Consider the following 13,363-nt stretch of genomic DNA (forward strand, 5'->3'; position numbering starts at 1 on the left):
GAAATCCTGTGAATCCCCTGTGAATCCTCCTGTTATAATTTCCTTGATCTTCCGATGGTTTCGCCAAATCGTTTCGCCGAAATTTCGCTAAGTTCAAGGAAACTTTTGTGAGAATGCCGCACTTTCGCTCATCCCTATTCCTGGATAGAGTTACTCTATCCAAAAACACAGGTCTCCTGTGTTCTTGGATAGAGAAACTCTATTCAAGAACACATACAACTAATAAAGGGCTGCAAGGGCAATCAGGGGAGCGGAGCTGTCAGCTATGCTTCCCTGATTGTTCTTGCAGTTCTACACAGTCCCGAAAAATGTTCCCCCCATTGACTTTAATGGTGTTCGAATTCGACGTTCGATCACTCGAACAATATCCCCCTATTCGATCAAATAGCTGTTGAATCGAATAGTTAGATATGTTTACTTTGGTAGTATTGTGCTGGATTGGGGAAAGATGATTATAAAATTGGCAAAGGGGCAATGAGAATGAGCTGCTACAAAAAGGAATAAAACACTTTAACTGAAGTAATACTGTACACTTAAAGCGAAGCTATCAGCCAATTTTTTACTTTATATAAAAGGGTGGCTAACCCCTTTATATAAAGTACTTTTTACTTTGTGGGCTGCTCCTTCTGCACATGCTCACTCTCAGGCATGCGCAGAAGGGGCTTTAATCTAAAAAAGTGCCATTCTCATTCATGCGCAGTTAGATCAGATAGATCTCTTGACAGGAACTCTAAATTTTCTTTATTTACAGAATTGATTTCTTTTACTTGTTTCTTTCATTTTGGACCTTCTGAGCCTGATGATGATTTCACTGCAAAATAAACAGTGTCACAGAGTTGTCCACCTGTTGAAGGATTTGGAAAATCTGCAAATACTGGCACAACGATAACCTTGTAAAACCAAGATACTAGGGAATCTAACAATAACTGGGGTGTATTACTATTAGCCTACATTGTACTTTATATATTGTTCACTTTTTTCTTTGACCAAAGTACTACTGCTTTGTCATGGGGGTGAAAAAGTGTTAACTAATATTAACAATTTAGGGTAGGGGTTCGGGTAAATGCCACTACTTAATTACAGACACTAAGAACACATATACCAATCTGATTCTGGCAGAGAAACGCGAGTTAGATGGTGGTAAATGCAATGTATTGCTTTTATTACCATTATGCAGTTTTAACTAAACTATAAGTTATAGCTAAACAACACTCAGACTTCAGATTTCTCTTCTCATAACACTTTATTGACATACATAGAAAAAAGTCACACATCAGAATACACCCATCAGCACATACACGGATTTCACTCACAATTCTAAAGTCATAACCAGCCATAACATCCTTCAATACACAGAAAAAAAATGTTTTCAATGGTTAATTTTTAAGTTACAAAAAATATTTCTATAAAAAGCATTTCAGATTAAGTCAAATATATTATACAACATTTATAAATAAATAAATTAGACATATATAAATAAATCAGACTACAAAAGATTATATTTTTAATGTGCAAAGTAACCCACATCAACCAATCAGAATTCTTCCTTTACTGATCGGATGTCTGTAAAGCACAGTTGTAATGGTTGTTGTGGGTTGCTACACATTGCAGATCTCTTTTCTTTGCATTGCTGAAAATTCGAGAGACGTTGCCTAATCTACAGATGTAGGACATCTGGAAGGATTTCGGTGGAGAATGGCTCATCCACCTGCAGAAGGAGATGGGTGGATGTAGATGACCTATGTGTTTTATCACCTTCTGTTTAAGGAGGAGCACAGCCTGTAGTCCACCTGTGAATCCTGGGTTATTTTACACCAGCCAAGCATAAGGTTAAATAAATACAATAGTGCTGAAATAGAGCCAGTCCTTCCAGCAGCAGAATATTAGATTATCCTCCATTAGAACTATTATTTGATCTTTTAAAAGGCCAGCTTTATAGCAGGATTCATTACCAAGCAATATCTTATCCTGTAATACAATACACACAGAGTTATTATAGGACATTCTGGTATTCGGCTTAGATCTATTAGCATGTTATAGAAGCCAATAGTTTGCCAATTTTGGATGCAATACATATACAATTTATTAGGAAAGGCCAGTATTTAGGGCAGTGTTTCTTGAACTTGTACTTTGTGTGGGATGTCACCAACCGCACAAGTTGGTATACAATTTCAACAACAAATTTAATTTTTTCTGACTAGTTCATCAAAGCTCTGTATGGAGGCTGATCCTTCCCCCTACCATCACATAATCTCAGAACCCCCAAGGAAGTCTTGGTGGTGATTTAGTGAAGACTAAAGAGAGATGAAGTGCTATTCTATTTAAGGGATTCTAAAAACACACCTCCTTCTTAACATGATGGGGTGAATGAAGAAAATACAGGTTGACTTTACTTTGCATGTTTGGTAATCACCTACTGAAACGCAAAACATAAGCTTCACACCAGCTTTGGGTTTCTGAAGATGGTCCTTTCTATTCTGTCACATTTATATCAATTGATGGGTGAGAGAAGGACAGCAGAGAATATGGCCATGTACATATATCCTAAAACAGCCTTATTCAGAAAGACAATGGCAGTGCAAAAAATGTAATGTAGTAATCATAGCAATCAATCAGGTTTTACCTATATACAATCAAGTCATTACAGGAGGATGAATACATGATTTCCTATTGGTCTCAGCTCCTTGCACATTGCTTTTTGCAAAGTATGTCTGTGTTATGAAGCTCAGCTTTTTTTTATTGCTGGCATAATGGTAATTGGGGGAAGGGGTCGGCTCTTGGAGGATCCAGTTAAATTACATCAGCAGCACTGTAAAATTGTAAACACATCTACAGGAACAGACTTTAGATTATAGTCTAACACGCATTTCCCTGAGATTGGTTAGCTTGAACTATGTGCAGTTCTTTGGCACGACTCATGAAAATGTAGATTTTCATTCAGTTCTTTCAAAAGGATCTAGGCTAAGCAGTGATTAACTAATGACCAAAGGTAAAATGACCAGGGCCAAGCAGTGATCATCTAGGGACCATGATACCTTAGGATTAGACCAATTATAAATAAATAATTCTATCAATGCAATTTATTGTTTACGCAAAGTAACGGCTATGCTTCACTCTTCAAATGTTCCATTTTAGGGGTGCTCCTTGACATCAGATGCATCATCATTCATTTTGCATAATGAACACACATTAGGCAAAATACATCGAAGCGATAGTGACTATTGTTTCAACAGTCTGTTCATATCAGGTGAAAGCAGGTCACATATTGACTTAGAAGCCCATTGAAAAAGCAGTAGTATTGCCTTAGCACAGCCATGTTACAAAAGGTTTCTTAACGAAACTCTGATAGCAGAGGGCTTTCAATCTAAATGAGTGAGAAAAAAGTAGAGGAGGAAAGCCTGCTTGTGTGACCTGTCAATGTTATGTGACAGCATTAAGCCAAGAGATTCTTTTAAGATGCCAGAGGTTCTATGCAACTGCCTGCAGTTTATGAATGAACCAAAAATTCAGGCTCTGGTGTGGAGTAGGGCTGGGTACACATGTGCAATAATTGTCATTGGAAAGGATCTTTCATAATCCCTTCCAATGACAAAAGACTGCACGATGCATGAAAGAGTGCTGTATATACAGCGCCCTTTCGGCTCTATTTGATCGTTCCTCGTCCCTGGATCCACCAGGATGGTTGTCCGGAAGACGAATGACGATTGCTGTACACATGTAAGATTCTCGTCCGATATCAGCCCGAAGGTGACTATTGGACGAGAATCATCTGACGTGTGTATGTAGCCTAAGACTGCAGAGTATAAGGGAGAATAAAGATTTCTGCTATCATAAATGGCCTATTGAAATCATCTAAATAGTGTCTTTCAAAAACTCAAAGTATTGTATTTACAATGCATGTTAACATTTATGCCCTCTGGTGCAAACAAATGCTGCACTTGGCCATAGACAATAGTAAACACTTAGATGTACATCCACAGTGTCTTCAGAGCTAGTTTCACCCATACACAGGGCACTTTTGGCTCCAGAGCCTAGGTTCATGTCCAGGATAATGGAGAGGAGAGGGAAGCCACACACAGATAGTCCTAGTGCAGCAGAGTACAGTAGTGTTTGGATAACATATAATCTACTCAATTAATTTATTCCTTGAGAATGCTCTTTTATGTTGGACATGCAGTACCCAACAAACATAAACAGAAAATTGGTATCCAAAGGATGGTCTTTTAACTCTTAGTTATTTCAGATTCATTTAAAAATGTTCTCTTCGTGCTGCTGTTACCAATTGTTCACCAAGAAAATTATTAATGTGAAATATTGTCCATATGGCACTATAGTTTCCCTTTAAAGCATAGTAGAACTCAACGTGAAAAAAAAAGTGTGGATTTTGGACACCAAACCAGGATCAGTTCTTCATATTGTTACAGAGTCTTTTTAGGTTGAGCTGAAGAACCAGTGGCTGTTAAGCTGTTGTGGGTCACATCCTAGCATTTCATTTAACCAAGCTAAAAGTCTTGGACAAAAATGAGCAACATCCTTTGGTGTCCAGGATCTGAATATACCTGAGTTGTGCTTAACACTTTTCTAACAGTCACTCAAAATGCCAAGGCAAAAGACGGAATTACATGTTTCTGAAGGTCCAAAGTGGACACAATAGGCTGGACACATCTCCTCATCCGAGTGCATTAGTAGTAAAATAAATAGTACAGCATTTCTTTTTGGTTTGATCACAGTCAAGCATTGGCCTCACTGAATACTCATCACAGTGCTTTGTTTATTCTTCCTCAAAGGCACAGTTTGAAGCACTAATATATTCCACAGTCTTCCTGGGTTTAAACCCCATTTTCTGCAGTAGGCTGGGGGATTTTTTTGGTGTGCTGACTGCAGTCAGTAATAAATTGGCTTCATTTTCAAAGCAAACGTCCTCTTCAGTGTGGACAAGCCTGTGATTATTGCACCTGCAACAGAATGGAGGGGAGCATTGAGTGGTCACTTCACTTCCCATTGCATCCGATAACTTGACTCAAATGGGTAAACACAGACCTTCATCATCATGCCTGCAATACACAACTATCCCATTGCTAATGCTTTTGTTTCCAGCTCCATCTGCCACTATTATACGATCTGCTTGATATTTAGTTTTTGTTCAGTAGTTGGGCTAAAGTGCTGAATATTAATCTCTGCTTAGTAAGCAACTGTGAAATGTAGCTATGTATGTAGCAAACTATCCTAAAAGCTTAATTAATAATAATTTAATAATTATTTTAAATTTTAAAGCAACACTTAACTAATCAGAAAGAAAATGAAGTTTATAACTGTTTAGCATGTGCAAAGCTGAATCTTTCAGCAATTGATGTTATCTACCTCTCCTAGGTGTGTTGGATAGCTTGTCCCCTGCTAGGTGTTGTAGTTCCTCCCGCTAGTCCCTATGACATTATTGTATCCTGTAGTGACATAGCAGCTTATGGAAGAAACCACAATATCCGATAGGGGACAGGCTAGATTCTGAACACCACCCACTGGAAAAGGTTGACTATGAACTTTTTTTTTTAACAATGCGGCTCTATTAATATTTAGTTAACAAAGCAACATCACCTGTCACCAAGAAATACCTAACCTTATGCAAATGCAAGTTGCTGGATGGTTTTTGGATTGAACACTTGCAAATTAAACTCATGTAAAACCTAGAACATTGGCTTTATGCAAATAATTTAGGACAGTACCTGCTATTGTTTAGAACACATAAGATCTGCTTTCAACATCTACAAATAAATTGAATGTTCCAAATGTAAAATGTGGACATATGAAAGGTCCATCACTGATTGTTTAGTGTCTGCCTCATACACCCATATCTTTCAAGTCTTGGTCATCACCAGTAATGGTCCATATCAACTACAGAATGAGCCACATGTAATAAATGTTGTGGTACCTTTATTCTAATGACTTATTTTAACCTACACTGTTTATAATAACACTGCAATTACTTGATGACGCGTATTTAACATTTTTAAAAACATATTTTAAATTATATATATATATATATATATATATATATATATTAACACTACACCTACAATAAAATATTATAGATAACATTCAGTTGCATGAAGTTTCGTTTGAGATCATTGGTAGTTGTCAGAGTTTTTTGCTGAATGGTTGACCTCTAACCCAAGCCACCTGTTACTCTCTTAAGTTCAGAGGACATTGGGGACCTGACCCACTTCAATTGCACACTACAGCTATTGTCACACAAGAGGCAGCTGCTGGCAAAGAGATGTAGGGTGGAGGAGGGGACTTACCCATTGGTGGCAGGAGTGACATCTCCTGCTGGCAAAGTGCAGCTAATCTGCTTGTTCACACTTTGAGTTAATGGTGATGAGGAAAGAGATTTCTGCAAGAGAGGATGTAAAATAAAATATAAATTATTTAACATATGAAGACATAACTGCTACAATTTCATTTATTATACCTATATATTTTAATATTAGCAAGTTATTATTACTATAATTATTATTATTGTACAAGTATTTGTCCTTTTGTTTTTAAGCTATGCTTTAATTACAGGCAGAAATGCTAAAACATATTTAACTGCTCATTTATTTGGGGTTTAAATATCATTTTAGTATGTAAAAGTACCATTTAAAAATGTTTGAATTTGCATAATAATAAATCACAGTAATTCCCAAGAGAGCCTTGGGAGGCCCACACACAGAAGCGCAATTATTACAGGGATGAAGTCTCCACTGTCTCCGCCAGTAATTTTAAATTATTATTATTTTTGTTTCAATCATTTTTATTAGGTTGTAACAATATAATAACACAAAAATGACACGTAAAAAAGGAGTACTTATAGTTACATAAGAACAATATAACATAAGTGTCAATTTTCTATACACATACTATTGCAAATAGGGGCTGGGAACGACTATAGGGAAGGTACTGGGAGGGGTATGGGAGAAACGTAAGAAAGAACAGGGGAAGTAAAGGAAGGCCTATAAATTGGTGGCAGAATTGAGTAAAAACTGAAAATCCAAGTAAACCTTACTGACAGGTGTCGTTCAAACAGTAAATAGTAAACCGAAATTATTATTATTTTAATAATTTCAGTCACCTTTTGGGTAAAACCCCCAAAAATTGTAATATTTAAAAGTGAATGTGACACATTTGAAGCTATGTTCCTTTTCTTACACTGCTAAACTGTTTTTGTAATAACATGACAATGATTGCATTATTCTATAAAGCTAATATTTTTTTTAACTGACTTTGGCATAAAACTGCTTTTTTATGATTTGCATTTCTCTTAACAGTCTCTCATGTGAAGACAATAATAGCTATTATGAGTTACATACAATTTACGGTCATCTCAGTCCATAAAATGCAGCTGGGGCATAATTATCTATTCAAATATATTGGCTTGCAGCTTCATTAGAGACAGCAGGTGGATGCTACTGTTCCACTTCATACAATAACATGGCAACTTTAGCAGAGTAGTTTCCAGTAATAACAATTAAATGTAGCACTACACTAAGATTATCGGCATTATATAAAAATGAGGGCTCATTCTATAGTGTAGTAATACATAGCAACCAAGCACAATTTACTCTGAAGTCAGAACAGCATGAAATTGAGTTATATTGGTTGGTATAGGTCACTAAACAAATCATCAGCTCTTAAACAGAATGTACCATAATCCTATATATATATATATATATATATATGTATATAATAATTAATTTTGAGCAGGAGTTAAAGAAATTCTGTGACTTGCAAAGATCATGTGTGTCCTTGGCTGCTTTTCCTCCTGCCTGCTCCCATGCTATTACAGGATTCAGTAATGACATGAAGGTTGTTAGTAGTAGCCAATAATTATTATCATTAATATTGTTATTAATATTGTTATTAAAAATATTAAACAGGATTCATATAGTGACAACATGTTACGCAGCGCTGTACATTAATTGTATTGCATTGGACACCAAGGACTGACACTACTGATAGTTTCAGAAGGAACTTCAGCCTTGGGGTGGTGTTTGATGGCATGGGCAGCAAGGTAGGTAAGTATTCCTTTTTTTTTAGGTACTTTTTATTTTCAGACTTCAAAAACCCAAGCTGAAATTTACACACAGAAATGAATAACTTGGATAACTTGAAAAACAATAGGTGGGGCCTACTTTGACAGTTTTATAGCATTGAAGACTATGTGAAAATCACATTGTGAAGTAACATGCACACTTTTGTTTTTAGGAAGTTCATAACTTTCATTGAATTGACACAAACTCTTTCAAGTATTTTGTTTTATGATCACTTGTAATACAGTATATCTTAGAGGTAGTAAATCATTTGCATTATAAATCAATGTATACTGCACATGCACTATACCAAGCAAGTCTTACATTTTGGTGTTGCACATTCTGGTGATTTGTAGTAAACTTTGGTGTTTTTGTGTTTTCAGTGCCAGCTGTAAAATACAAAGCAAAAGAAAGTTTCCTATTATATTGAACAAAAAGTAAATCATACTAAATATATGTTCTTTCCTGAATGATTATGCATGGTAAATATAACATAATCCATATAAGCATTTATTATTTTCAGACAGCAGTTCAAGCACATATTTCCCACATCCAATGTGTTTTCCAAATCTATTATTAGCTGTTCTGAAAAAAAAAAATACCTACCCAGAGGAACTTATCACCTATTCCAGTTCTATTCAAATGGAGCCCAAAGAAGTTTCAATCAGTGAAAGAAAAACTTAAGGCAAACAGGTGCTGTTGTTTACTTTTCCTTTTTTTAAAAAAAAACTTACAATGCTCCATGTCAGGGGTATACTTTGAATGTAATACTTATTTACATTATTTCCATACATATCACAGTGTGTTCTTGATAATTCCAAGAGAATTCAAAGTCTAAATATTTGTTCTGGCAGGCAAATGGCTATGATCTGCAGTGTACATGCATGCTACCTACCCCTAGTATCCAATGAAAGTTCTGAAAAAGCATTGTTTAGGCAATAACATGTAGTCTTACTCTGTCTATTACATCGGCGAGGGCGGCACGGCTGTGGTGGAGGAAGTTTCCACACTTCATCTTTACTGTATAGGACTTGTAATAGATCAGGCTGCTGTGGCAGATATTTCTGTGTCCAGTGATTTGCCGATCCAGGACTAGCTGTAACCTGTATGACAAAAAAAACAGCTTTTACACATATACATATACATCATATACACATCATACCCATTGTAAAAGATCAGGTAATCTGTTTTAAAAGATTGCTAAACCTATCACTCCCAAAACTGACTAGGTAAATCTTGTTTAAAACAAACTATTTAAACAGTAAACTTCCCCTCCATATTAAAGTATAAAAGTCTAGGGTTATTGTGCTGTTCCCTCATAGTACAGAAGGAAGTCATGGTCACCCCTAGGACAGGAGGTATGTTACTGGAAGGATTACTAGTTGCAAATACAAACAAAAAGCCTAAAAAATATAAATAATGTAACTGCATTTAGTAGACAAAAGCAGATCTGCTGCCAATTATGTGCTCAACTGGCTGACCCAATCTTTTTTTTTTGGAGTAATGATTCATTTTTCAGAAATCCCAAAACACAACACTCACATGTGCCTTATTCTGCATTTTTCTTGGTTAGAACGTGATTGGACTCCTAATTAGATTTTAATGATCCTTAGTGAACATAGCTCAACCTGGGTAGTTTATTAAATATTTATCAACATGCCCAACTGCTTTATGTTCACTAAAGGGCCAGATATTGTTTTATCTAACATACACAGAGGGCCAAAATTGAAAACTTAGACAAAGTCACTGGCCAACTTTGAAATTTATTGAGGAAAATTTTCCTTCTCATTAGATATAAACCCTTTTCATATGGAAACAAGGAGGTTTTGCTTCACATTCAATCTGGAACAAACTTATAATAGAGAAAGAGGCATAGGAATTTGTTTTTTTAATTTTAAGAAAAAATCCTATGCCGCTTTCTCTATTTGTAGCCTTCTAAATTAAATTTCAATGATAACCTTTTTGCACAGGCTAACAATAATAATACCAATATTCTTCTATGAAAATCCAACCATTCTGGTCCATTCCTTGGAGTACCAGGGAAAGTACAGCTGAGGGGGAGTGCTGGAAATGCCAGATGCAGCCAACGTGGGGCTAAATCTTATGAGTGACCTGCCGCTGAAACTCCCTCCTCATTGAAATAGCGCCGCTACTAAAATTCCCAGCATTACTTGCGTCTTTAAAACAGTCCAATGTGAGGCCACACATAGGCAGAGAGCCCGCTGGTTTATAGACGCGAGTGATGCTGGGAATTGTAGTAGCGGCGCTATTTCAATGCAAGAGCAGGCCAGCTGCAGTTCATATTTAGGATTCTTTTGGGGGGGCAAAAAAAGGACGTTGGGGGCCGATTTGGCCTTTCGGGGGCAGAGTTTGACACCCCTGCTTTAGGTGTTATACACAGATGCGGATCCAATGCCAATCTGATCAAAAAGTCCAAAAGTGCTGCACTAATGTGTATGATATTCTGCCATTACAAAATCACAAGGCTTGCGCACCCCTGGATCGATGTATGGCCACCTTTAGGCAGCACCTCTGAAGTAACAACTACTCGTTCCTAAAATAGTTAACAAAACAAGTGAGGCCTCTCAATAACAGAGGAAAACCACTTTCTGGAGAACCTCTTTAAAATATTGTGACATATCTGTGAAAGTTTTAGGGGGAAAGTTCAATACAAAAGTTGTGACAATTGAAATCTGAATGAATCTGAATTAGTGTATGAATCAATGTGTATTATTCAGTGAAGCCACAGATATCTCTGACACTTTTAGCAGTTATTGTCCAATATCGCTTTACGTCATCAAGTCAGCGACATGAATATGGTTGTACATTGCAATATACATGTATAATATATCAATAAACCTGTGAGTTCTTACATTAGTAAATGTGATCTTCTGACTACCCATTGCCCTTCTTCTTGGCCGGACATAAGCTGCAAAAAAATGAACAGAAACCTTCTGAATATATGTTGTATCCTGTTCAACAAAAATATGTGACATTAGCATAACTCAGTGCAGTGTATCATGTAAGAAGTGAACCATGTCACAATATTTGCATAGTAATTTCTGTCTATACTATTCAGGCAGTATGCAGATTGCAGTACGACAGATTTGAAAAAATGCACCATCACTTTTATTGTAAAATCTTAGCTGCCATCCAGTTCTCACTAACTTTTATGGAATAAATGTCTTTTAGGATGAATTCTGCCTACACCAAAGAGGCTTTGATGCCAGGCAAAGTTAACTCATTATTTAATACAGTTTTAGGAAACTTTGGCTCCTTGTTCCTGATTGAGTCATTTTCCTGTTTTCAAAGCATCTACATTGCATGCAATGACATCAGACTTGTAGGAAATTGGCACACATAAACCTTTTAATTTTACAATGGTAATAGTTTCAAGTCTTAAAATAGACCAATATCATTAGGTTTCAAAGAAATCCTCAAATACAATTTAAAGGTGCATTTAACTTGGGTGTTAGGCATCGTATCTATCTGTAAAAAGCTTCCCTTGTGTAGACATCTAAAAGCCCTAAGACTGCTTCTGAGTGCCGCCATCTTTGATGTGATGTGAGCAGTCCTAGCAGACTCGGAGCTGTCACCCAAGTGGCACATAGTTTTCCCCATCACTCCCTGCTCCAGCAGCTATAAAAATTGTAGGTAGGTGAGGATTGGGTAGTAGGGAAGAAGGCATTAGGAGATAACAATTACATACAGTGAGAGAAGGGGCATTGCTAGAAAAGTAATGAAATGTGCAAAGTAATTTCAAGTGAATAAATCAATTATTTATGTAAATAGAAAAACCCTATTAAAACTATTAAAAATGCAATCTTAAATTGCAGTTGGTGAAGGAGTCTAATGCAAGCACATATGACCCATTAACTATTCACTTCCAATAACCATTTAATAGTCAGCATTGGTGCTTTTGTTTTTTGGTCACTCAGAGACAATTAATGCAATAGAGAATGCTGATTTAGTGAGAAAGTAAATTTGCATTTACACGCATTTCCCTATTTGTATAAAACGTTTTGCCAATTCTTGAATTTGGTTATCAACCAATTTCCATTCCAACATCTGAGTTCAGTAGACAATGTAAATCATTATTGATTCCAGTTTGGGAGAAGAAATGACAACCTGGCCAACAAAATAAATGGCCTATAAAAATTGATGATTTTTAAAAAGTCACTTTGGAAGTTTTCAGTATACCTACAACCCAGAGGGCTGATGAAGTAGCTACATCCAATTTAAAATTATTTGGGCAGAATAACTAATAATATTTTCCTAATGAGTTCCACTCATATTTAACTTAATAACATCAACATTTCTTGGTCCTTAATTTAAATTGTATGCGTATTCAGTGTAATACTTTTTGAAATATGTATAATAGTTACAAGGCAGCAATCCAGCAATCTTATCATTCATACTTTCTAAAATAATACATATATACTAGAGCATCCTAAAATAATTAAAAATTAATTGCATCATATTGGAGTTACAATTAGTTCAGCCAGGAACAATTCTTTATGATAGTTGTGTTAGTATATTCTGCTGAAACCTATTTATAAGGTTGGCACATTTAAAAAATGCCAAGTAATTTGCAGAACTGTCAATCTGATTTTTAAGCAAAAAAAAAAGAAAAAGAAAAAAGGAGTTAATAAGCTGACAAATCTACTTCTATATGTACAGACTGGATACTGTCTCATTTTTTTAATTGTCCTACCTTTGGCAGAGAAAGAAGAGTTGAGGGTTTGCAAAGTGTCTTCCCTGTGGCTGCATATATGGTTCATTGTAAGTGAGGTAGAGTGGTGCATCCAGCAGCTTGATCCAACTGATCTGAGCCTCTCCTAAATAGGTTTCAGAAATCAGCACCCCTGATCATTGTCCAGGTTTACAATGGACTGGCCAGGCTGGAGCTGTGATCTCATCTCATTCCTTATTCCACATTGTAACATTATTTACTCCCATCTGTCTTGTCAAGAATTCCATTCATACAAAGGTTTGTTGCCAAAGAGCATAGTAAACACCCCAGGGCAGTTTCCTGCATTGTCCCCATGCTGTGTGCCTAGAAAGCTTTGCATGTCACTGGCACACTTCTCAGTCTGCTTTCATGAATCACATATTTTGTATCACTTATCATAAAAGACACAGCAGAGCAAAAATACAATCTGTTAATAATGTGTACTTGCAATATAGAGAGAGATAGAGATACGTTGTAAACATTTGCACTATCTGAATGATGTACAATGTTTTCATTATATTTATTTTGTGCATAACATTTTGTAATACAATAAGTTAAACAATAA

The 13,363-nt window shown here is 36.1% G+C and overlaps 1 protein-coding gene across 1 annotated transcript; it reads right to left on the reverse strand.

Moving 5' to 3' along the window:
• Positions 1 to 1,224: 1,224 nt before the first annotated feature.
• Positions 1,225 to 13,292, reverse strand: VXN (vexin). Its single transcript, XM_072411104.1, has 6 exons — positions 12,781 to 13,292; positions 10,940 to 10,995; positions 9,022 to 9,169; positions 8,391 to 8,455; positions 6,297 to 6,388; positions 1,225 to 4,955 (listed from the first exon to the last, which is right to left on the reverse strand). Exons 1-6 carry the CDS (start codon positions 12,869 to 12,871, stop codon positions 4,772 to 4,774), a joined length of 636 nt encoding a protein of 211 aa, XP_072267205.1. The 5' UTR covers positions 12,872 to 13,292; the 3' UTR covers positions 1,225 to 4,771.
• Positions 13,293 to 13,363: the final 71 nt, after the last annotated feature.

This window comes from Pyxicephalus adspersus, chromosome 5 (assembly GCF_032062135.1).
Source record: "Pyxicephalus adspersus chromosome 5, UCB_Pads_2.0, whole genome shotgun sequence".
Classification (NCBI taxonomy): Eukaryota; Metazoa; Chordata; class Amphibia; order Anura; family Pyxicephalidae; genus Pyxicephalus; species Pyxicephalus adspersus.

Bases quoted from the DNA above. Each gene is read 5' to 3' on its own strand.
- VXN (XM_072411104.1), bottom strand. From the start codon at position 12,871: ATGCACCACTCTACCTCACTTACAATGAACCATATATGCAGCCACAGG. The intron at 8,456-9,021 runs GTAAGACTACAT...TGTATTTTACAG, and splicing joins TCGCCGATGTAATAGACAGA to CTGGCACTGAAAACACAAAA. The intron at 4,956-6,296 runs GTAAGTCCCCTC...ATTCTGTTGCAG, and splicing joins GTCACTCCTGCCACCAATGG to GTGCAATAATCACAGGCTTG.